At 49.2% G+C, this 25,528-nt stretch overlaps 1 protein-coding gene and 1 long non-coding RNA gene across 2 annotated transcripts; both read left to right on the plus strand.

Annotated features, from left to right (window-relative positions):
- The first annotated feature begins 258 nt into the window (after positions 1-258).
- Positions 259-4,851, plus strand: LOC109250460 (uncharacterized). Its single transcript, XR_002073035.2, has 4 exons — positions 259-499; positions 1,853-2,107; positions 3,934-4,145; positions 4,331-4,851. It is a non-coding gene; the product is annotated as an uncharacterized LOC109250460 (long non-coding RNA).
- Positions 4,852-9,816: 4,965 nt separating this feature from the next.
- On the plus strand, positions 9,817-21,760 carry CD40LG (CD40 ligand). Its single transcript, XM_019421504.2, has 5 exons — positions 9,817-10,099; positions 11,489-11,620; positions 15,972-16,026; positions 17,805-17,867; positions 20,614-21,760. Exons 1-5 carry the CDS (start codon positions 9,944-9,946, stop codon positions 20,988-20,990), a joined length of 783 nt encoding a protein of 260 aa, XP_019277049.1. The 5' UTR covers positions 9,817-9,943; the 3' UTR covers positions 20,991-21,760.
- The last annotated feature ends 3,768 nt before the right edge of the window (positions 21,761-25,528 follow it).

The raw sequence follows: 25,528 nt of genomic DNA on the forward strand, positions 1-25,528 counted from the left end.
ATGACATTTGTACTAACAGTGTATCACAGGGGTCCCTCTACACCAGTAACTCTACTTTGGGACCAAAATGTATTTAACTACTAATCCCAAATCCTTTGATACAGCCCTTCTCCTCCTCACCCCACCCCTACCGTGGTCCCTGACATCTTACCATTTAATTGAATCTCTTCATCTCCTTCTGTACCCTCCCCTCTGCCAGGAAAAAGAAATGCTTCCTGCCCCTGGCATTTCCTTAATTGTATGCAGACATGGTTGGATGTTCTTTGCGAGGCTGCTGAGTCAGAAGCCTGGACGGGCCAGCTGCAGTCTTAATGAACTGACTCAGGAAGGAAGTGCTTACAGAGATGGTGTACCGTGCAGTCAGTGGGTGGGAGCAAATGTCGGCTAGAAGACCTGAGCCTTGTGAAGGGGCGGCCTGATTCCCGGGGAAGAGCATTGGCTGGAAGTCTGGAAGCCTGGGCTAGTCTCTGCTCTGCCACTAACTTGCCGCATGACTTTGGTAAGTCGTCCCCTCTCTCCGAGCCTCAATTTCCCCATTTATGAAACCATGGGGCCGGCCCCAGGAGACCCTGTGGGAGCACCAGAGGTTCTCTGAGTGAGGTCCCCACCAAGAAGACAGTCTCCTGTGAGGATTTTAGGAAATGAGTGGGGAGCAGAAGTGCTGTTTCAGAAAGAGCCCCAGGAGTGAACCACAGGACGGGGCAGAGGGACTGCTGGAGCCCAGGGTCGGGACTAAAGAGGGCAGCCAGGAGAGTAGTAGTTACAAGTTGGGGAGAGACAGAATGAGAAAGACAGGAGAGAACCCTGAACCTGTGAAGTCAAGAAGAAGGATTGGGTAGGGGTAAATTAAGAGGGGCCCAAGGAAAGGCTGTGTGGCGGGGGGGTCTCGGTGCATAGGAGCTTGGGGCCAGCCTACCAGGGCTCTGGAGCTCTAAGGGAGGTACAGAAGGCAAGCTGAGACCAGAACGAAGGAGGTTAAAAATGGGCTTCAACCACACAGACAAGCCTTATATGTTCATATCAGGCTGATTTCTAAAGGAAAACGGGTGCCAATAATATACCCACCTAGGGAGTACTTGATCCCTGATCTTCACTCTGGAGCAGAGGGGATTTTGTCTACCTATAAAGCCCTAATAGCCTGTGCTCCACCTTAAGGGCCCATTGGAAGAAGCTGGGGTGCTATGCAGAGCCAGGAGCAAGGCTTTGGTCCCAAGCATGCAGCCTCACGAGAAGAAAGATGCTCGGTCTCCGGGTCTTTGCGTGTGTTATTTCCTGTACCTGGAGGGCACCCAGAAAATTCCCTCAGGGTTCTAACATTACCTCCTCCAGGAACTTTCCCCGGCCCTCTCACACTTCACCCCCACTCCTCCTGCGTGCTCCCACAACCCCATCTACTTGCCTTGTTCTGATGCTTCCCCAGCGCACTGTGGTTGACTCCTTGCTTTCCTATCTCCTTAACTAGTAGCTCTTTCTTCTTCGTTTTAGTTCCCCAGACCTATCAGAGAGCCCAGCGCTTGCTAAGTGCTGAGCCAATATTTGCTACATGGATGTTGACCACTTGGTGTCAGCCACAAGGCACCTCAGGCAGTCCTGCCATAGGAGACATCAATGGGAAGACCTTTGTGAATTATACGGAAAGAGTCCATGGGACTTGTGTCTTTCTGTTAGACGCACAGCAGGAGGTGTTAAACTCATACGAGGGACGCAGCAGCTTCCAAAAGCCCAGCTGTGACTAGAAATTTCTTCTAGAATTTTCCTTGTGCTGGTTGGGGGTGGGGAGCACAGCAGGGAGTGAGGGGACAGAATCCTGCATCCAGAACACAACTCTGAAGGGTTTTTTTTTTTTCCTTAGAGCCAGAAAAAGAGGGATCACTCACCCATTCTCCATCAGATACTAAGCTGCTGACTGCCTCAAGGACGAACTTCTCTCCCTTGTCTTTCCAGGCTCGGCCAGATAGGTAGAGAGAACATGGACGAACATTTACCGTGTCAGGCATGGAGCAGATTGCCTTATATAATTTTCTCGTCTAATTCTCAGGACCACCCTCTGAAGCAGGAACTATTGTTACCTCTGCTTCATAGACAAAGCGACGTAAGGAACCAAAAGGTTAAATAGTTTACCCAAGATGCCACAGCAAGCAGAGTAGTCTGTAACGTCTGCTACCGAATTCTGGCTATTCCCACCCTCCATATCCGCCCCTCAGAAGGATTGTTACACTTAAAGACCCCTAGTCAGGTTAATGGCATTAGTATTTTCAAGCAATTGTTTTAAATGACCACGTTCTATATTTTTGTTGTTTTAAATGATCACGTTCTATGTTTTTGAAAGATGCTAGCAACAAAGAGGACATATGGGTGGCAAATGAGCACATACAAAGATGTTCAACGTCACTAGCCATCGGGCAAATACAAATCAAAATTCTGATGAGATAATATTACAGACCTATTAAATAATACAGATGGTACCGAGTGCTAGCAAGGATAAGAAGCAACTAGAACTCCCGGCCAGAGCTATCTTTGGTGACAGAAGGCAGCACAGCGGTTACCTTTGTGAGAAGTAGAGGTGACTGAGAAGGGGGGTTTCAGAGGTAAAGGTCTACATCTGGGTGATGATTCCGACGGGCGTGTTCACTTCATGAAAATTCATTAAGCTTATGAGTTGTGTGCTTTTCTGTCTGTAAAGGTTTATTTAAGTAAAAAGTTTATGGAAAAGTAAATTATTACGGGGCACCTGGGTGGCTCAGTCGGTTAGGCGTCCGACTTCGGCTCAGGTCATGATCTCCCGGCTTGTGGGTTCGAGCCCCGCGTCGGGCTCTGTGCTGATGGCTCGGAGCCTGGAGCCTGCTTCGGATTCTGTGTCTCCCTCTCTGTCTGCCCCTTCCACACCTGTGCTCTATCTCTGTCTCTCAAAAACAAATAAATGTAAAAAAAAATTTGTTTAATAAAAAAATAAAAAAAAAATTTTTTTAAAAACTAAGTTATTACAAAAGCAAAATACGTTCATTGTAAACATCATGCCAGCCTCCAGTTCTACTCCCCAGTGGCAATCGGTGTTACCTGTGTTCCTTTTCCACCTAGGCATATAGATAAATATAGCTTTATTTTTCTTACACAAATGGGGCACGGAGGTAAAGTGCCTCCCAAGTCAGAAACAAGGAGCAAGAATTTGCCAACAAAATTCACTTTGGGGATCTGGGATGGAGATAGGCAGCTGGTAAGAAGAGAGATTGAGGATTACGGTCACGCTGGCAAAACTAATACCTACAACCAGGCCAACCTTCCAAGTATCCCTGTCCCCAACATCATTTGTCAATGCTGATTATCCCGAACCCCCTCCTACCTTACTCCTCCTGAGCCTTTGGAGTGTCAGAGTCAATATAGTCAACTAGAAGATGGCTGCACAATGAAGAAGGATAGGAGGTTCTGGATTAGAAAAGCCAAGGACAGTAGATGGATGTTGAACGCTGGGATTTGTCAGTGGAGTGCTAGAAGCCAGGATACAAAGTGATGGCAGGGATCTCTCCTCCTAGGGAAGCTTCTCTGATATTCTTTCTATTCCAGCCCCCTGGCTGGGTAGGTACTCCTCCTTAATGTTCCCACAGCAGTCTGTGTTCCCCTCTACTGTGACACTTCTCACTTTGTTTTATGTTTGCTCCTGTACTGGTTGGCTTCTCTGAACTGGGAGCTCCTGGCAAGGTAGGGACCACCATTATTTTATTTTATTTTATAGAGAGAGAGAGCACGAGGCGGGAAGAGGAGCAGAGGGAGAGAGAGAGAATCTTAAGCAGGCTCCATGCTCCGGGCAGAGCCCGATGCAGGGCTCAATCCCACGACGCTGGGATCACGATCTGAGCTGAAATCAAGAGTCAGACGCTCAACTGACTGAGCCACCCAGGCGCCCCGGCGCTATCATCTCTATCCTTGTCTCCCCAGCATCCGGTTCAGCACCTGGCCCGCAGCAGACAGTGAATGTTGATTTGAGCAAATGAACTCATAGAAAGAAATGTCTCCTGTAATTGCTTCTTACCAATCTAGCCAACAACGGCAGCGTTGTGGATGGAGGCACCAGAGAACACATCTCTGGCTTTTTGCTGCAGATCTACATGGAGAATCACACATGGGGCAACAAAGATTCTCAAGGCCAGGTAGGGCTTTGCATTGGAAGCTTGAAATAATTTGCTATGCGTTGATAACGGAAATTTTCATTTTCCATTGGCTGATAGAAAATTAACCATGACTTTTAAATTATCTTCCTTTTAGTGTGATGTGTTTAGGTCAACATGTTGATCGTTTAATGTTTTAAAAAGTGTGATTTCTTTTTGCCTTCCAGATCTCGCAGAAATGTCTGAAAGGAAACTGTAAAAAATGAATATGTACGGGTTTGTTGTTGTTGTTGCAGCATTGTCTAATATCATATGACTGGAAACAACCTAAATGTTCGTCAATAGGGAACTAGTTAAATAAGTTATGGTATATCATCATACAGTGGAATACTATGCGGTTGTAAAAAACAAAAAGAAAGAAAGAAAGAATAAAAAAGCATTTGCTGACATGGAATGATCTCCAAAATATATTGTTAAATGAAAAAACAAAGATGTAGAACAATGTATTGTATACTACTGTGTGTAAGGGTGGAGGAGAATATCTATGTACTTGCTTGAATGCATGTAAAAGCATCTCTGCAAGAGATCTAAGAGACTGGCAACACTGGGTGACAATGGAGGACTGGGAGAAAGCAGTGGACGGGAGACTTTACGTTGCACATTCGTTCTCTTACGCCATTTACCTTTGTAACCATGTGAATGTATTATGTGGCCAAAAATAAATGTAAAAAGAATGAAATCACAGCAACCATGGGGAACAAGAAAAAGTGAAATAAATTTTGAGAAATCCGAACAAGTAAGAAAGGCAATGACTTTGGACTAGCAGACAGATGAGAGCATTGCACGGCAATGCAAGAACTCGGAGGCGAGAGTGGGTTTTCCCAAGGAAACATCAAGCTCAGAGACAGTAAATGCAAAGAGCAGGGGTAGGCTGAGAGGTAACCATCATGGTAACTCATTAAAGAGCTGCGGCAGAAACAGCTGGGACAGGTGGGCTCTTTCCCCCTCCTCCCTCTTCCCCCATGAACCCTTAGCAGCAGCATTTGGCCTTTGCCCTCAGGCTAAAGTTGCCCCAGGAGGGCTCTGGGGAGGGTGCTAAGACCTCCACGAAAGACAGGAAAAAGAAAACAAAAGAAAAACCAGCATCAGTCAAGAGTGAAACCCTCTACAGGGCTTCACCCCAGAGAAAAGCCCTCCTGGTTTCATCGGTTGTGGGGGTCCCTGGCCTTCCTGCCTCTCCACCCACATAACCTAAAGGGAAGCCTGCCTGTTGACAGGCTCTACCCGCTGAAACAGAACCCGCAGCCAGCCCTCCCATTCCGGAGAAGGGTTTGTGGGGGGAAACAAATCAATGCAATTTGCAGAGGAAACCCATGCCGTCTGCCCATAAAAATGAACATAGTTTTTCATTCATAAATATCACCAGACAACTAAGGGTCATCAGGCATTTGAGGAGAACCACCAACATGAAAGAGAAGAACCAAAATAAACGAGTGGAACTGACCCCAGAGGAAAGAAAGATAACTAAAGGAATAGAAGAAAACTTAAATATATTATGACTTCTATCGCCAGAGAAGCTCGCCAGTGCTATTCTATCAGATTAGATAGAATGTTGAACAACTCCCCTTTCTATGCCCTTAAAAAAAATTTAGTAGATTGGCAGAGATTCACTAATTCCTTGCCATGGGTCAGGAAGCAAGGGTTCTGAGCTCTGAGTTTTTAATGGTCTCTTTGCTCTAGGAGCCAATGGTAGGGAAATCAAATGAGTCAGTTATGAGGCAACGTGGCACATGCAATGATAGATTAAGCACAGAAGATAGATTAAGACGGAGTAAACTTTCCACATTGTCTGCTGGGAGGGGATATTTCAGAAGGGGTGTCTCTTCCTTAACCTTAATGGATAAGGGCAGAGGGAGTCAGCATGAGCACAAGGAACAGCTTGAGCAGGAACAGCACGTTTAGGGGGATAAACCTGGCTTGACATGGCAGGGGACAGGTCGTGTTTGGGGCTAAGAATTGAGATGCCGTGCCCTAGGCTAGGGTTTTCCAGACATGTTCAGGGCAAAGAGTCCGTGTGAGGCCCTTTGTAGAACAAACAAAATGCTGATAACATTTAACTCTTTCATATGTACTGGAAATAATTTTCCTAGCAGAAACTATGACGGTGTTCTAGGTTATCAATATAAAATCACAACCACAAGCATACTCACACCAAAGACAAACTGTTGAGGTATGATCCATTGTTTTCTGAATTTTTCCCTTGGTACTTATTCGCGGCAATGCAGTCACTAGTTAGCAGGAGAGCGGCAGTAAAACAAGGGGACAGAGATTTAAGAAAAGTTGGCATAAGAAAAACTGACAAGTGACCCAACCTATTAACTTAATGCTCTCTGTGAATTCAGAAAAAGATGGCTATCATTTGACCTTGGTTGTAGGCACTTCTGCGCGCTCCAGAGATCTACGGATCTCTTGGAAACTAAGTTTAAGAATCACTTCTGGATGCATTAGGCAGCTGGAGAATTTTTTTAATGTGTACTTATTCTGAGAGAGAGGGAGGGAGAGAGAGAATCCCAAGCAGGCTCCACTCTGTCAACGCGGAGCCTGACGTGGGGCTTGAACCCATGAACCGGGAGATCATGACCTGAGCTGAAATCGAGAGTCGGACGCTTAACTGACTGAGCCACCCAGGCGTCCCTAGGCAGCCGAAGATTTTTAAAGGGGGTCAACACCAGGGCAAGGCCACTCTTTTTTGGAGGAGAGACGGGTGTGGGATGTCCTGACACAAAGGACAAATTGATACAGAATCAGAAATCAGAGACTAGAGCTCAAGTTTGGAAGTCGGAAAGGCAGCCAATTGTTATAGAGGACCAGGCAGAAGAAGGAGGAAAGAAAGAGGAGGCTTCCAGGATTGAAGGGCAAGCAAGCTATTCTGGAGCTAATCCCATCCATGTTGAACATGCCAGGGCACTGCCAATCTGTTTCCCTGGGTCTGGGGCACAGTCTGAGGGAGTCAGGTCAGATTAGATGAGATGGTCAGTTACAAGATTCAGAATTAGCGTTCTGCTGGCAGTACGAAGGGTGGGTGGGGCAGGGCAGGAAGGGAAGCAAGGAGATACATTAGGAGAAGGCAAGTCAGTAATCTAGGAGAGAGGGGATGTGGGACTAGACTCAGATGTTGACAGGAAAAGAGTAATGGCAATCGAGAAGCTTTGGGGAAGAAGAAGCCACTGGGATTGGGGAGGAATCTGGGCAAGAGGGAGGGAAGAGTCGTGGCTGGCATCCAGGTCTCTGACCCAGGCAGTTAGATGGGTGTAGCGGCACTCTTCCCCAAGATAGGAAGAACCTTGAGGGAGAACGGGTCTGGGCAGGAAGTGGAGTCAAGGGTAGGGGTGTGCAAATGTGAGGTGGCTTTGGGATGCCCAAGTGGAGACGTTGAGCGGTAGCTATACTTACAAACCTGAGATTCAAGGCCATGGTTATAGACTTGGGATTTACCACAGTGAGGGTCATAGTGAAAACCCTGAGGGTGGATGGGAATCGCCCAAGGAAAACGTGTAGAGTGAGAGGTGCGGAGGGGAGGCGCAGGGAGGAGAGGAGGGTAAGGATAGGGAATACCAAAGTTTTAAGGGGAACAAAGAAAAAAAGGGGATCACACGAAGAAGTATTCTGAGAGGCAAGTGGGCAACGCTAGAAGGGTGACAACAGAATCGTAGGTCAACAGACTAATAGGTCACGCAAAATGCACTCTAAGAAAGGATTCGGCCCAAACGGTTGGGCTAATAGTGGTGTGGGTAGTTCCCGGGGAATGTTGGGAGTGGAAGTCAGACTGCAGGAGGCTGAAGTTGAGAAAGCGGGAAGCAGGGAGATCGGACAACTTTTTCTTAAAGGCGGTCACGTGAAATGAAGCCTGCCGTTGCCCCCATCTCTGGGGTCCCTTCGGCGTCCTGCCCCTGGGCGGTTGGCCGAGCTGATCTTGGCAGGGCCCTCGCCGTTCTGGCATTCTGTGATCTGGTAACCATACGAAACTGGCTTTGGAGAAGTCCCCGAGCCCCTCTCTTGGCGCCCGTGATCGTTTTCCTTCAGTGGAACGGAGGTTACTTGTCTAAGAACTGAAGCCTCTGACCTGACGGATGGAAGTTTATCATGTGCATCGAAGCCACCTACTTGGCAGATGCAGTGAGGAGCTGCACAGATCTGGGCCCGGGACAGGATGCTGACGCGTGGGAGGGGAAGAGAGCAGGTGCTAACTATACAGAGAGTGTGCCTGCCAGAGCACTTTGTTACATTTCCTATTTGTCTCTCAAAACAATTTTATAGGAATCACCAAAGTGATCTCATCATGGTTTCTTGACCAGGTTGGGATGTGGGGTAGGGATTTCCACGGCTGCTTTTATTTTGAAGGCAATCTGATAAGACGACACAAAAACCATTGAGAAATGCATAATCCTACACCCCTCAATGATTCAATGTGTTGTCAAAACTTTGGGTGTTTTTGATGTTGTTATTCTCTTGGTTTTTACTAGCGTGTAAGGAGGTAACAATTATTTCGAAAACTCACTCTCTTCGGCTAAACCAATTCCCCCAAATTCAGGGCGACTTGTTTGTCTATTGCTTAACACGTCTCAAAAGATCTTTTGTGCACATTTTTTAAAGTTTTTTTTTAACGTGTATTTATTTTTGAGACAGAGCGAAACAGAACATGAACGGGTGAGGGGCAGAGAGAGAGGGAGACACAGAATCCGAAACAGGCTCCAGGCTCCGAGCAGTCAGCGCAGAGCCCGACGCGGGGCTCGAACCCACGAGCTGTGAGATCATGACCTGAGCCGAAGTCGGACGCTTAACCGACGGAGCCACCCGGGCGCCCCTGTGCACGTTTTTATTTGATCTTCACAACAGCCTGTAGGCTAGGCAAGGCAGCTCTTTGGAGATGGGGAAACTGAGACCTGGAGAGGTCAAGTGATTTGTCTGAGGTCCATAGCGATTTGTTGGTGGAGCAAGGACTAGAATTCAGGTCTCTTAACTGGAGCCTATTGTCTCTATTCCGAGCCATTATCTGACAGATTAGAACAGCGTAGACAAGCAATCCGGCTAAGTCAAGCCAAGATTCCCACTTTAACCTCGATCCCAGAGTTTGGGACTGATTTCTTTCAAGACCCTACTCCTCTTGGCCTTGGAGAAATTTATTTTTCTCTAATTACCTTTCCAGCTAAATTCTATTTAATAATTGTCAGCCCTCCTTTGTGCTTTATGCCATGCAGACCCGACTGGCCAAGCTTCTGGGATTTCGTTGGGTTTTAAAGATGAAAGGAGTCTCGAGGAGCAATTCGCCAGTGGCCCAGCAGCCACAAAATCAATCCAAACTTTTGTTGACGTTTGTTTCTTTCCCCATACGCCAGGTTCCTGGGTGGTATTAGTAAGATTGAAATTGAAATAAGTCGGTTGCTGGTGGATGAATTTGTCACTTTCCTTGAAACTGGTGAACCCAGAAAGTTAGCGATAGGAAAAACACTGCCATTGTCTGTTAAGAAGCCTATGACATTTCAAGGCAAGAATGAATGTATGGAAGAAGAAACTTGTTTCTTCTTTACTAGCAAAAGGGAAAGCCTGGAAGGGAATGATATGGGTAGAATTAAAAAAAAAAAAGAAAAGAAAAGAAAAACCTTTACGTAACTTTTTTTTTGCTGGGAGAGAAGACTGCGAAACACAATTTCCAGGAAGTGTGGGCTGCAACGATTGTGCGCTCTTAACTAATCCTGAGTAAGGTGGCCACTTTGACAGTGTTCTCATGCTGCTGCTGCCACCTCCTCGGTCTGAAGATCTCGTTCCAACTCTAACACAGCATGATCGAAACATATAGCCAAACTGCTCCCCGCTCCGTGGCCCCTGGACCACCCGTCAGTATGAAAATTTTTATGTATTTACTTACTGTGTTTCTCATCACCCAGATGATTGGGTCAGCACTCTTTGCTGTGTACCTTCACAGAAGACTGGACAAGGTAAGACGAACCACAAGCCCTTATTAATTACGTGTGGGGGTCCTTACCGCCGGGCGGGTCGGTTGGGGTCCGTTCTGCCCCGATGGGCAATGGTAGGAACCCAACTAGAGACATGGTCTTGTGGCATCACGTTCGGCACCTAGTCCTGGAGGACAAGGTGTCCTCTTCTGGTCTCTGGGCGAGAGCCTGGGCTCTGGAGTCAGACTGCTTGGGTTCAAACCGCGACTCGGCTCCCTATTGGCCCCGTGATCCCGGGCAAGTCGTTTTCTATTTCTAGGCCTCAGTTTCCACATTCGAGAAATGGGGACGAGAGTAGTGTCCACCCCGCAGGTTAAGTGAATTTAGCCTTTGTAGCAAGCTTCGAACAGAGCCTGGCACAAAGTAAACACTATGTGGACATTAGCTGTGGTTATTCGCTCAAGTTTTGCTTAAAAACTACACTTTTCTTCTGCTAGAGACAACTTTTGTTTTTTAACTGCCGACTAGAGGAGAGTGTGAATTTGATCTGAAACGTCCTAGTGCTTCAGAGCAGCGCAGACACGGCTAAGTCCCAGAATTTGCACATTTACGGCAAACGTGGCGTTCTCTCTGTAATTCTTCAAACACTGATGGTAGCTGCAAGCCCCTCAGTCTCCCTCCGAGGGGTTTTACCTTCTTAAGCGGCTGGACTTACAGGAACAGAACAGTGGAGCAACTTAGCAGGCGGTTTTGCATCCCGAGGGAAAAATAACCGTTAGGATTTATCCTGTCTCCGTGTGTCTACCCACTTCCCCCGCGGGGCATTGCCGGCCGGGCCAACAAAACATCGATCATATATGAAGAGGAGAAATTTGATCAATTATCTGGCTGGTCCGAAAAGTCCGGGTGTAGGAATGGTGGGTGTTCGGCCTCCGGAGGCTGCATGTTCCCAGGGATGTTTGAATGCCCTCTGTTGGGAGGCCAGCCTAGAACTGAGGCCGTGAAGGTTACCATCAGGATAAGGAGGGGCAGGGATGGTCGAGGCCATCCACTGGGTTAGTCAAGTTTTAGCTTTCACGGCTGCAAAAAGAGGGGGGTTCTGGGTCTGTTTGTGTTTGGCCTGGTGGGCTCTTTCAGTCAAATGCACAAACTAAAATGAAGTAGGCAAACGAGCTCAGCAGAAAACTATTTTATAGACCGGGCTCACAGTGACCGATCATTACTGGACCAATGAGGGATAGATCATTCTAGAATATTGCTGCTTATCATACGTGGACAAAATGTGATGGAAGTTTATTAGAATGGCTGTGATTTCTACCTGGACTTTCAGATAATATGGCGTTTTAATTGCTGCCTTTGGTTATTACACTGACAGACGTCATTAGCTGCATGTTCCAGAATTATGTTTCTCATGTCCCTGTTCCTTCACAGATAGAAGACGAAAGGAATCTTTATGAAGATTTTGTGTTCATGAAAACATTACAGAAATGCAACAAAGGAGAGGGGGCCGTATCCTTACTGAACTGTGAGGAAATTAAAAGCCGGTTTGAAGCCTTTCTCAAGGTAAGGAGCCCAGTTGTTCATTAAAGTGTCATCGAAACGCTTTACTGCTTTTGCTAGGTCGGGAGACGGAAACCTGGCAATGTAAAAGCGTAGACATTTGTTTCATATACCTACATACGTAGGTGCATACATACACGTGGGTAAAGGTATCCCCCTCTCCCCCCTCCCCCCCCCAAAAAAAGGAAAGGGGAAATGAAGCCGAGATCCCATGTTAAAAGGGAAAGGAGAACGGGAAGGGTGCGTGTTCATAAGAATGTTCTTGAGAAGAACAAAAAGGCCTCTCCCGGGGACATTACGCGCTCTCACGGTCGCATTCGCACACATCATGGGCTCACACATGCAGCCGCCTCTGTGAACGTGACAAAGGACACCGACTTTGTCCTCCGGTATTTTCTTGTCTTTCCATCCAAACCTCGATGCCTTCTCACTGGGGACCTGTGGCCACGTTACGGTCCTGCCTTCACCACGCTAGGTGGCTACGGTGGGTACCAGGGACTTCACAAGGCTGATGCTCTCACACTGGAAGGAATGCTTCTCCGGTGACAGAATTTCAGGCGCCACCAAAGGGAGGTCTTTTCCTTTGCTCGTGGGGACAGGTGTGGGGAAAGGGGGATGGACTTTCTCAGTGCCGCTCACGCCAGACCCTACATAACACCACTTGCTGGTGAAGCCAGTCCACCCTAGGGCCGGGCAACACCTGAGACAGACAGAGGACCCAGCAGGAAATCACTGCAGTCACTGGGGCCTCTAAAGGGTACCCCAAACAAGAAGTTTTAGAATGTCATTTACAACATGGACTCCATCATCACGGACAAGGAGTCTAGAAGCTCCTTCTCCTGAGGCAGAGCATCAAAAAGTCTTTCTGCCTGTTCTGCTCTCAGAACACTAAGTACCCTTGGCCCTCAGCTCGCTTTGGGGCCGTGAATAGGAAGCAGCTCCCCACGTTGAAGGCAGTTTTGTGCCAATCGGGGGGGGGGGCGGTATCTAGATAAGCCAACAGGAGTTGGTTCTCACGTATAAATGATGTATAGTTTAGGGACTCCTGGGTGGCTCAGTGGGTGAAGCACCCGACTCTTGATTTCAGCTCAGGTCACAATCTCACGATTCCTGAGTTCGAGCCCCGCATCAGGCTCTGTGCTGACAGCGTGGAGCCTGCTTGGGGTTCTCTCTCTCTCTCTCTCTCTCTCTCTCTCTCTCTCCCTCTCTCTCTCTGCTCCTCCCCTGCTCGCACTCACTCTCTGTGTCTCAAAATAAATAATCATAAATAAATACATACATACATACATACATACATGCTCTGCAATTCAACCCGGGAGTAAAGGGCTTACGATGCAACCTGAGCTTACGCCTGTCCTCCTGCACTGTCCCTGAGGTGGAATTTAATCCAATAGCGAAGACTCCGAAGCCTATGAAGGTGTCACCTACAGGAATCAGAACGCAGCCCGAATCTGCTGCTGGCTTTTGCGTTCTTTACGCCAACCTAGGGTTTAGATGGAGACTCCTCTTTCTCTGCCAGGCTTGGAAATGTCTTGAGTTTCTCATGACTTGAGTTTGTCTGGTTCTTCAAGGATTCTCGCCAGAACCACGGGGCATTGGGAGGTGTTGCAAAATTAAAGCCACTTTCAGAACAACAGTCAGTCATCCAACTGGCCTACTTAATGCGCTTGGCCGTGTGACCTTGGGCAAGTGACTTCACCTCCCTGGGCCTGTTTTCTCGTCTGTAAATGAGAGGGCTGAGGTTATCTGCTCTGCCGTCCTGTAATTATACGATCAGCCTTGCGTTCCCTCCAAGGCAGTGCGAGTGGCTGTTGGGTTTTCTCCTCCCTCTTTCTTACTGAGAGTGTTACAGTTCCACTGCCCATCGCTAACGGCTCTATTTTAGGTCAGATGTGTAAAACTTCCCAAGCCAGCCTCCCAGGATAGGAGCGAGGAGGACAGCCGGCTTGGCCCCTCCAGCTGCTTGCCTAAAAATAGTGACAGCTCCAAAGTCTCACATGCTAGAAAGGCAGACCTTCTCAACATGCCACCCAGGGCTCCTTGCGTGTAACAGAGGAAGCCCCTTGCCTCTCCTGCCACAGGGGCGGGATCCAAGGCGGCGCCCTGTGTACCTATGTATGATACGCGCAGTGGTGAGACAACGAGTCCTTTTCCAAGACCGACCCCCTCTCCGATATCCGTTCTCCCAAATTTCTCATTCTAAACAATATTTTGGAATCTTAAAAAAAATCCAACAGGCCAACCGCATAGTAACCCCAAACTGGACTTTAATATTCTTAGTGAGCGTTAACAGGCTTTCTTTCTGGGGTTCACGGTCTGACTGGTCCAGGGCAACCTAAGGTTTGATTTGGGGGGCTCCAAATCATAGGACTTGAAGGGGTCCTAGAAATCACCGGATCTAAGGGTGCCTGGGTGGCTCAGTCGGTGTCTGTCTCTTGACTTCAGCTCAGGTCTTGATCTCAGGGTCGTGAGTTCAAGCTTTGCACTGGGCTCCACGCTGAGCATAAAACCTACTTTAAAAAAAAAGAAAGAAAGAAATCACCAGATGCAATTATCAACCCAAGACTTCAGTTTTCTCCCCAGTAATCCCTACCCAGAGGTCACCAAACTCTGGACACCTCTAGCAACAGGCAACTCATTATCTCCTGAGGCAGGGAACACCTACCCGTCACTTGGACGGGATGGGATTCAGGGTTTATGCTAGGGTAAGTGGAGGCAGCATGTTGAATAGTGTAATTTCACGCTAAAACATACTACCCACCCCACCCCGCTAGACTGGTCAGTTCCAGGGTCGTCTACCCACTGAGGCCTGAGACGTCTTTGAGGTGTCAAAGCATTTCCTCTTCAAGGTAAAGGTCCGCCTGTCCGTCCCTGCCACATAGACTTCCCACTAAGAGAGAAATAACCAGTCCCAGATTTTCTGAAAGTCAACTTTAAGAAGTCTTTCGGTCGAGGTGGGGAGTGAAGCAAGGGGGGGAAAAGGCTCTGGGGGAGTGCGGCTGAGGGAAAGTTCACAGAAAGGCAAGGCTGGGCACATAAAAGACAAACTTTGCTGACTTCACGTTTTCACGTAGCCTAAAAGTATCTCACCCTCGATCATCACACTCCATTTTTGAAAAGACACTAAATGCTCATTTGTTTACTTGCTGTCTCACAAACATTTTCCTGTCACCGCACTTTCTCAGCGCCACAATCTAGCTCAAGTGGAAAGTTAAAGCCCTGCGGGCCCCTGTGAGCATTTCGAGGCTCAGATTCCCCGCTAGGGCTCTGTGGCTTACACCCTCACATCTGGCAACCGAGCTGAGCCTACGAGACCCTCAACAGTACCGCCACGGATTCCTTCTGGGGAAGAACGGAAAAGGAAGGGCCCTATAGAAAATGGAGTCCGGTAATGGGACTTTGATGATCAGATGTGAAAATACTACTGTGTTCCTCCCTTGTATTTAGAGTCCAGAGTGATGGTGTGAGCTCAGTCGGCCTCTGAATGTGATCTCACGGTTTCTGCTCTTGGCTTCCACCCCAGACCCCTTGGGTGACCTCATGCCAGCCAGTTAAGCCCTCTAGGCCTCGTATTCAGGATCTTTAAAATGGCAGCCGTAGCCATTATTGCCTTCCTGCTTGCGTTGAGGGCTGTCCCTGTTAACTTCTTTGAGTACCTCCAGCTTTCCCCAGTTGCTAAGTGAAAAGCAACCCCTCAAGAAGTGTTGCATTTGCCTTTGAACGCTGGCATCACTGGGAGATTATCTGTGTTTCCCATCTGCTGATTACTCTAAATAAATACAGGCCACGCAAGGCGACCAGCAACCAGAGAATTCCCTCATCCCCTTGACAGGGATAAAAAAAAAAATGTCTGAGGGTCTTTTCATAGTCTGGAATTTCTTCCCAAGGTCGAACTTACTCTTACCATTTCCTAAGGGATTTCAGACCAATTTTATTCCAATAGACACACACACCATGCTTCGTGTTTAATAATATTCTATATACTAGTTCCCAGGGTAGAAAGGTCTCCCCATTCAGCATTATTTGTCAATACCTGTCAGAGGCAGGGAGGCTGGGGTCATAGGAAGGGTCAGCACCACAGCCTCTGGTCTGGAGAGAGCACCACAGCGGAGATTAATAAGGCCCAGGTTCTGCTTCCAGGTTCGCCCCTGGGCTTTCTGGGCTGTCAGCTCATCTGTCAGAGCCACGGGCTCCCAATCAGGATGATGGAATTAATGACAGGATCTAAGTCGTGTGATAATCCTCACCAGGAACAGGCGATAAAGCAATGACAGACGCCCAAAGAATGATACCTCTAAAACCCCCACGCCCGATTTCCTGTCAAAATGACCTTTTGCAATGATTCTTATTTTAGGACATAATGCTAAACAAAGAAATGAAGAAAGAAAAAAATGTTGCAATGCAAAAAGGTAGGTTGCTCTCTACTCATTTTTATGAATACTTAAAAACTAAAAGGAAGCTTTGGGCTGGTGACACTGAACAGCCCGGTTGATGAATGAGGGAACTTTTAGCCCTAGAAATAAAACAGGAATACGATGGCCAAATCGACACCTTCTCTAATGCCTGCGATTTGGGAAGGCTTTGTTTATACGTGTCTATGGGGAAGTCATCATTTGGGAGCAGGGGCGTTCACCGCTCAGCGATAACAGGTTTTCACGGGGGACCGTGGCCAGTGGAGCATCTGGGATCGAGGAACGATACCGTGTGACGACGTTCTACTCTTCACCCTGTTCTTGATGTCAGAACATCTCAAACATCTCAGGGGCGGAAAGGGTCTCGACTGGAAGGGTTCTCAAATGTAGCACCACCCACACGATATGCATCTCCTTCACAACGGCACTGACCATCTGTCCTCTGATCCAACACGCCTAGGCACCTTCTGTCTCATTAATCATCTGGGTCCATTTTTAAGTGGCTCTAATAATGATAATAAGATCGCTATACCACTCGAGAGAAATCTTTCCTCCTCTGGAGTTGAAAGTCGTTCCTGTAATCTCCCACTCACTGGACCCAGTTCTGCTCTTGGGGGCCGTACTGAGCAAAGCAGAATTCTTCTTCTTATACAGCAACTGTCCAGATGTTGAAAATGGCAGCCGTGGCCCCTGAGCCTTGTCTTCTCCAGGCTAAACACCCCCAGTGTCTTCCACTGTTCCTCCTACGATGCTTTCTAGGGCCTTTCCTCTCCCGGCCACCTCCTTTTCTGGACACTCTAATTTTCCCTGTTCCCCTTAGTATATAACACCCCCAAGACAAACACTATAATGCCTGGAGTGGGCCAAGCAGCTGACTATGGGAGAGATGGAGTGTTGGTGGACGGGTGTTGGTAGAGACTGTCATTCACAAAGTCAGTGAAAATGATGCTATGGCTGCTGCAAATTTATGCACCCGGAGAAATAGGTACAGACAGAGATACAGATACTGTTTTCTGGGGCAAAGAGAGTACTCAGCGCTCGCAACGGGTCATCCGATTTCCACCAAGGTTTTTGTCCTCAGAATGACCGTAAGATGTGTTGAGTGGTACCATCGCGTCAGCTACTTACAGTGAAATTTGAGGAACCAGTTCACATGGATGCCGTCTAGAGGTCTGCCGGAAAAGGATCAACTTGACGAAACTGCTTATCTAGGTCCTGCAATTTGATTCAATATTTATAGGGCACCTCCAAGGTGTCTGACATCAGGCCCATTACCGGGGGGCGGGGGGGGGGGGGAGAAACTTCCTCATAGTCTCTGCACTCAGGAGATCAGCACATCTGATTAAAAAGCAAGCTTTCTACACGAGAAACAACTCGAGATAGGCACAATAGTTTGGCCTGTCGCCTGACCACATCAGACACGGCCTGGGCGCCCAGTGAGATCCCCAGCGGATGGGAGCTGTTTCCAAAAGCAAAGCTTCCAAATATGTTTCATGGAGACCAGGAGTTTAGCCGGAGTCCACGTAGGTAGAGAGGCGTCGGGTATCGAAGAGCCATTAGGGGAACAGCCTCGGTGCCAAGAGCCGGTTCAGGCGTTCAGATTCCAGAAACCAACCTGTCCCTGTGACAGGGACTTCAGACCACTTTACCTTTCCTTTTGCGTAACCGGTTTAAGCCCGGCCTCTCTTACGTGGCTGCAGAACTAGATCCAATGGCTCTGCGGGCAGTTTCGCATTGCTCTTGGCCTGACAGTTGGCTCCTGGTTTCAATTTCAGGCGATCAGGATCCTCGAGTTGCAGCACATGTCATAAGTGAGGCCAGCAGTAGCACAGCGTCCGGTAAGTCCAAAGCATCTGAGTCGGGCACCCGGGCGGGAGGGCGGGGATGCTGAAGCGACACGGCCTACTGGGCAGGTTCCTCTCCTCCTCTGGGGCCCAGTCTACCAACCCACCCGTACACCTCTCGTCCGCCCTCCTTTGTCTTCAAAGTGAGCTCCGACGGACAGATGGGCCTTGAAGGGACAAAAGGAGGTGGGAAGCAGTCCCGATGTCCTCATTATGTTCTTGTTCAGTGGCCGATTCCAAATGATGAATTGCTGGGTGGAGGGACCATTATTCTGACAACATAGAAGAGATGGCAGGTAGTGAGTGACCTCCCGACTGGGAGCATCCCTCATGCTAAGCCCTCTTCACTGTGCGTAAATGGGCCTCCGGAGGTATTTCCCGCCATCTGTCAATCCCTGTATGATTAACCCCGGGCTCGCTGGGGCCAACCCCGGGGAAATTAAAGGTAAAACCATTCTGCAAAGATCGATCGTTGCCAGGACGTTAGCTTTTCCGATGAAGCAACAACAGACGACACGCCATAATCTTTGCAACTCCGAATGATTTTATTTCCATATGTGTTCTGCCATCATCCTGGCTCTGAGATCTTTTTCAACCAAACGTGTGCCTTGAGATAGCCAGTGCCAGAGAGTGTGTTGCATCTGACAAATGGGTGGAAATGTGCACACGAGCGTGAAACCGCCTCGGGAAAAAATGCAGCACAGTGCTCCAGAATGGAGTTCGACACAGCATGTGTGTGTGTGTGTGTGTGAGAGAGAGAGAGACACACACACACACACACACACACACACACAATGAGAAAGAGACAGAGATAGAAATAGAAGGCAGAGAGAGAGGAGAGGAGACACCACCTCATATGTGAGGCAGCTTGGGCGTCTCAGTGGGTGTAACCCATAAATGATTGTCGGAGATCATGATATGGAAGGAAGAGCACCGGATAGGAAGTTTTTGAACCCTGAGATTCCAGGACCGTGACTACCACTTGCTAGATGAGCTCGGGCCAGTGCCTTCACCGCTGTTTCCTGCCTCGTTGACTCACGGGGTGGCTCTCAGCATCGCATCAGCCAATGTGGAAGGGGGCTATACTGCCACGTGCTCCACAAATGCAAGGTGTCGTTCCTGAGCTTACTTTACTGTACTTTAGCTGGCGGAAGAGCCGCGTAAAGCCCTTCGTTCCTACCCCTTGTTCCTACAACGTTTAATAATTCTGCCAAGTAGCCATTCTCAGAAAATACACTTATGGGAAAACATCACGAGTCGATGGGCATGTCCAGGGTGGCTGTTCGCATGACACGGGCACATCCAGATTGCATGACAGCAACAGAGCCACCACCTAGGAGAGTAGCTTCCCGCTGGTCTTTGTCCGCCTGTACCTAGACCCTGGCCCTTGGATATATTCCACCGCGCTCAGATTCTGCCCAAAGACCCATGATCGATATTGGTCCTAGCGTATTTCCCCGTCTGCATCCCAGGAGGCCCACAGGCGATCAGGTGCCAAGACAGTAACATCCCTCACCCCACCCCAGTCCCAAAGCCCTCACTCCTGCCCGCTCATGCTGCCACAAACATGACCTGGATCCCACAGCAAGGACAAAGATTAGGTAAAAGGGCTTAGGAAAATAATGTTGGTGGACTAAAAGATAGAGAACCCGCGCCCTTGTTTTGTCAAACGGTCCCAAAGTGAAAGCCCAGTAATGAAGCGTCCTTTCTGGAGTGGTCTGGAGGGCCAGGAAATGTCAGACATTTCAGGACGCCTTTCCTGTTACCAAAGGATGAGTCTTGACAGGTTGAATCTGACACCCCGATAGACCACCAAATAGGAAATTTAAGAAAAAAAAAAAAAAAGAGCTCAAGGAAGCAAATGATCGATACTTTCACTTCTCCCCAACCCCCACAGCCAGCAGTCTAGCTGTCTGTGGGAGCTGAGATTTGAAATCGGGCGCACACACTACTTTGAACCCACTCAACATCTCAGCCGAGAAAATGGCACACTGTTGGTGGGTACTCAGGTTTCGCCACAAGAACACAGGTACTTTCAAGTTGGTGACGCCCCACTACAATGGAAGATCAAAACACACAGTGAAATGACAGGTTTATTTTCATACTTCCTTGCCTAATTTTAGTCCTTGCTGTGGGAGGCAGGTCGGGCTTGCGACAGCACGATCAGGGAGGAAGAAATGGGGTCTCTCCCCTTGTGGGCTAAGGCTGAGCTACGTGGAACGGGCAGCTCTCGGACTTTGTGAAATCCCAGGAGAGCAAGATGCCAGTGTTCCTGTTAGCGAGGGCTTTGTCTGACCGGGTTAGCGTGCGTGACTTATGACGTGGAATTTTGAAATCACTCACACCTTAAAGTTCACGGGCAAATCGGCTTCCAAAGCTTTAAAGGAAGAAGGAAACTCACCGTGTTAAGTACAGTGGCTGTACTTAATCCTCAGAACAAGTTTCTGAAAGACGCTGTGCTACCAGCCCCGTGTTACAGAGGAGGAACTAAAAAGCTCAGAGAGGTTAAGTGACCTGTGCGGGCTTGCACGACGCCCGGATTGGAACCCAGCTCCGTCCGAAGCCGCTGCCGAGTTGTAGCTGCTCCGTGGACGGAGGTCCGGAAGGGTCCTCAGGAGCCCCTATCCCCCCAAACTCTCATTCGTAGAGGAAGCCAGGGCCCCACGTTAGACTCTGTGTTGTGTTAGAATGCGAACCACGTACGCGTCGTCTCACCGTGAATCTCCCCTCTCCATTGCAGTTCTCCAGTGGGCCCCCAAAGGCTACTACACCATAAGCAGCAACTTGGTAACCCTCGAGAATGGGAAGCAGCTGGCCGTCAAAAGACAAGGACTCTATTATATCTACGCCCAAGTCACCTTCTGTTCCAATCGGGAAGCTTCGAGTCAAGCTCCGTTTATAGCCAGCCTCTGCCTGCATTCCCCGAGTGGATCCGAGAGAGTCTTACTCAGAGCTGCAAATGCCCGCAGTTCCTCCAAACCCTGTGGGCAGCAATCCATTCACTTGGGAGGAGTCTTCGAACTGCATCCGGGGGCTTCGGTGTTCGTGAACGTGACTGATCCGAGCCAAGTGAGCCACGGGACGGGCTTCACGTCTTTTGGCTTGCTCAAACTCTGAACACTGGCACCTCGCAGGCCGCGGCTGAGCTCACGCTGGTGGTCTTCTAGCAAAGCAGTTAAGCCCACCCCCTGTTGAACTGCCTATTTATAACCCTAGGATCCTCCTCGCGGAGAACTATTTATTATACACCCCCAGGCCCGTAGGGCTGCGACTCGCGAATCGCGGGGCCGAGCAGCCCAAGCAGGCCCCGGGTCCGTCAGCGTCTATAGTCTGAAGCGGCAAGCCCCCCCCCCCCACCCGAGGCAGCCGTCCGGAGAGTCCCATGAAAAGACGAGACCATTATGCACAGATTGAGTTCAGAGTAAACGGCAGAAAATTCGTCAAGTTTAGTTTTGTGTCTTTGCGTGCAGTGTCTTTCAGTGGGTGATGTCTTTGATTACTGAAGACGTTGGTTCCGGGTTCCTGCGGCCCCTACGATGGAGGGGGCAGGCTCTAGAAAGTCTGCTGCGGCGGAGAACTGAAAAACCCTGCCCCCCCCCCGCCTCCCCCCGCCCCACACTCATTCTCTCCCTCCTCCGCCCCCCTCATCCGCACACAGTCAGGCTGTTACTACTCGGTTCTCTTATTTCAACCCTGTCCAGTCTCCACCACTGTAGGTGGGAGGAAGAGAGCAGAGGCAGCCGCTCTCAGCCTGCCCACTCCTCCTCCCGAAATGACTGTATTTAAAGGAAATCTCTCGTATCTACCTGCAGTCTCCATTGTTTCCAGAGTGAACTTGTGATTATCTTGTTATTTATTTTTTGAATAATAAAGAGCCCTTAACATTACTGCTGTGATCCAGCCCCTCGAGCCCGCCGCCGCCGCCGGGTTGGGGGCGGGGGTGGGAGGTGGAGGGTGGGGGGATCTTTCCGAGGGGGTCTCTTTCCGACCTTGGTGATGTTTTCGCAAACTCGGTTCTCAAGCTCGGTTGCACCACAAAGTATCTCGGTGACAGCACAGTCCCCGGAGGACTGCGATAGCCTTTGATGAATGATGTGAAGCCCGTTCAGGGAAAAGCAATCGGGGTCTTTATCTCCAGCCTGCTCTGGAAAGGCTGCAGGGGATTAAAAAGAGACTTTGTTTTCCTCTTGATTAATCACAGTTTAGTGAGGCTGGAGGTGAGGGAGGGTGCTTAGATGAGAAGCAGTTGCCTTACCTTTTTATTTTTAAATTTTTTTTCTAGTGTTTATTTATTCTTGAGAGAGAGAGAGAGAGAGAGAGCATGAGCAGGGGAGGGGCAGAGCGAGAGAGGGACGCAGAATCCGAAGCAGGCTCCGGGCTCTGAGCTGTCAGCACAGAGCCTGATGCGGGGCTCGAACTCACAAGCCCTGAGATCATGACCTGGGCTAGGGTCAGACGGTTAACCGACTGAGCCACCCAGGCGCCCCTGCTTTGCCTTTTTAATAGCTGCCTAGGTGGTTCTACCTTAGGCGAGAGGGCCTGGAGCTGGGAAACTGGCCCTCCATCCTTCCACCGAGGCCGACAGGGCCATTCTTTGTCCTTTGCGATAGAGGGATTTTTCGCATAAGAGACCCCGAGTGGCTGTACTTGCTTGGCTGCGCACTTTCTTCGACGAGAGAACTTTGTTGTGTGCAGAGGTGACATGTGTTGACTCGGGGACCCACGTACCGATACGTCCACAGTGCCGTCTTGTCCTCCGGAGCGGAAGATCCTGCTTCCGCGTTGTCCTCCGCATGGGACGCTTGAAGGAGGTGGGGCAGCGGCCATGACAGCAAGGAGACGTTGCTCGTGAGGTTCTTATAGATGTCAGGCTCCCGTAGGAAGGCCAGGACCCCAGGTCCAGCTGAGAAGAGGGCTTGGCCTGGTCCAGAGAAAAGAGACCATACACCGGGCCATGACTCTCCCTGCCTCGCGGTAGCTCAGTGCCACTTTGTGCACAGCCACACTTGCCTGGTGGGGTCATGGGGGCGGGGGAGGGCGAGAGGCATCACCCCTTTGGTAGGCTTCCTCCAGAGGGAACCTACGTCCAGCCTGGACGAAACTTTTAGTCTTCGTATCCTCACCTCCCCGGGTTTAAACATGGCCCCTGCACGTCACCCCGCCTTCTTCTTCTTTGGGAATGGTATCTCCCCGTTATCTTGGCCTCTGGCGACCAAGTTGCTGACGACATCTGTTACCAGAGGAACGCTCTAGATACAAAGACTACATTTTCTAGTCTATTTCTCCTGCTCTCATACCTCCTACTGCTCCCTAAAGGACACCTCCCGTAGCTCCGGCCCAGAACCTTCTTTCCCCTGAGCAGCCTCACCAAGCCAACTGCCTTCACCCCCTCAGAGTACTTCCTCATGAGGTCACCCTGTCCTTTCCAAGAACTCCAGGTCCCACCCGTTACCCTCTTCTCTTCCTGTCCCACATGCTCGCAGCGGGCCATCTCCCCCGCTTTGCCAGCTCATGGGTCCGAGCACCACCTTCATGCCTGTAGTCCTGACCTGCCCCCCTGGAGTCTGTCCCCAACTGCCTGCATCTCCAAATGGTGGGCCCAGGCCCCCCAGCCCAATGGGTCCAAAGGGAACTGTTGACCCCTCCCCCGACACAACGAGATACGTGCTCCCCAAGCCAGAAACCTGGCTCGACTCCTTCCCACTGTGCTCACTCCACGTCCACACCAGCATGAACACCATCAGCTCTCTTTCTGAAACAGTTCCTAAGTTAATCTACTTCTTTCTATCTCGGCTGCCACTATCCTAAGTCCGCGTCACTGTCACCTCGCTTCCGGAATGCTACACCAGGCTCCCAGCCTCCCCACCCCCACTCTTGCTCCCTGTCATTTGACCTCCACACACAGCCAAGGTGACTTCTTGTGTGTTTTTTTGTTTTTAATGTTTATTTACTTTTGAGAGAGACTGAGACAGAAGGCGAGCGGGTCAGGGGCAGAGAGAGAGGGAGGCACGGAATCGGAAGCGGGCTCCGGGCTCTGAGCCGTCAGCACGGAGCCCGACGCGGGGCTCGAACTCACGAGCCATGACATCGTGACCTGAGCCGAAGTCGGCCGCTCAGCCGACTGAGCCACCCAGGCGCCCCCAAGGTGAATTCTTAAACACAAGTCTGATTTCTCCACTCCCCTGCTTCAGCGTCTCCTGCCAATATGCCTCTCGGCATCTTAAGTTCCAACCCTCGGTACCGCATGTGGTTTACTCTGCTTGGAACACCCCTCCCCCTCCCCCTCCCCCACCATGCCCACAGCTCTTAGCCAAGTGGAAGACGTTCCTACTATTCTGTGAGCTTTTTGAGGACCAAGATTGTGTCCTATTCACCTGTTCATGGTGACTTCAGTGTCTACCACAGGGCCTGACATAGAATTGGCCCTTTATTTATCACATGAAGGAAAAATGAATAAATGTAGCTGCTTATCACTCGGTGAAATAGCTCATGAAATAATTCTGGGGGTTGGGTAAAGCAAAAAAAAAAAAAATGCAATACTGTAAAAATAGTTTATGTCAACATTTCTATGATAAAAATGTACTCGGGGAGCAGAGAATGAGAATTATAGTGTAGATAAAAATAATCTATTTCTATGGGGCGCCTGGGGGCGCTCAGTCGGTTAAGCGTCCGACTTCGGCTCAGGTCATAATCTCACGGTCGGTGAGTTCGAGCCCCGCGTCGGGCTCCGTGCTGACAGCTCAGAGCCTGGAGCCTGTTTCCGATTCTGCGTCTCCCTGTCTCTCTGACCCTCCCCTGTTCATGCTCTGTCTCTCTCTGCCCCGAAAATAAATAACTGTTTAAAAAAATTAAAAATAAATAAAAATTAAAAAAATAAAGAACCTGTTTTTATTATATAGTTCATGGTAGTTCGCAAAACAGTACATGCAGTTGTTCCAAACTTGAACATTTTCAAAGTTGTTCTACTAAATGAGGAGGACTTGAGGACATTTCTGGTCTACCTATAACGTTCTGATTATAAATTATCTAACTTCATTCCATTTTTTTTTTTAACAAACATGTTACTTTTACATTCCCTCTAAGGGTTGGGGGAGGGAAGGCTTGAAATGACCAATGCTTTTTATTTCCAAAGAAAGAGAAAATGAGCCAAGTATGAAATATTAACGATCTCTGTTACCTGGTAGGAAGCAAATGTCTACAAAATGCAGTGTGCTCCTCGTACGGGGAAATCGCAGTTAAACGAAGGCAACAGAAACGCGGAACATGAAACTAAGTACAATTCTTTTCTCTGTGAAGCACACCTCCAGTTAAAAAAGAAAAAATTGGAGGGGAGCCTGAGTAGCGCAGACTCTCGATTTTTGGCTCGGGTCATGACCCCAGGGTTGTGGGATCGAGCCCCACATCGGGCTCCATGCGGAGCATAGCACCTGCTTGGGATTCTCTCTCCCTCTTCCCCTCTCCCCGACTCTCTCTCTCTCTCTCACACACACACACACACACTCTCTCTCTCTCTCTCAAATTAAAAAAAAAATGTTTTAAAGCAGAAATACTCACTGCCGTGTAATGATTGTGTCTGGAGTCAGACAGATACAGTCTTAATCTAGGCTCTAGCGTTGTTGACAACGAGGAAGCCTTGGAAGCCCGGGGGGTCCCAG

The sequence above is a fragment of the Panthera pardus genome, unplaced genomic scaffold (genome assembly GCF_024362965.1).
Source record: "Panthera pardus isolate Hobbes unplaced genomic scaffold, ASM2436296v1 HiC_scaffold_27, whole genome shotgun sequence".
Classification (NCBI taxonomy): Eukaryota; Metazoa; Chordata; class Mammalia; order Carnivora; family Felidae; genus Panthera; species Panthera pardus.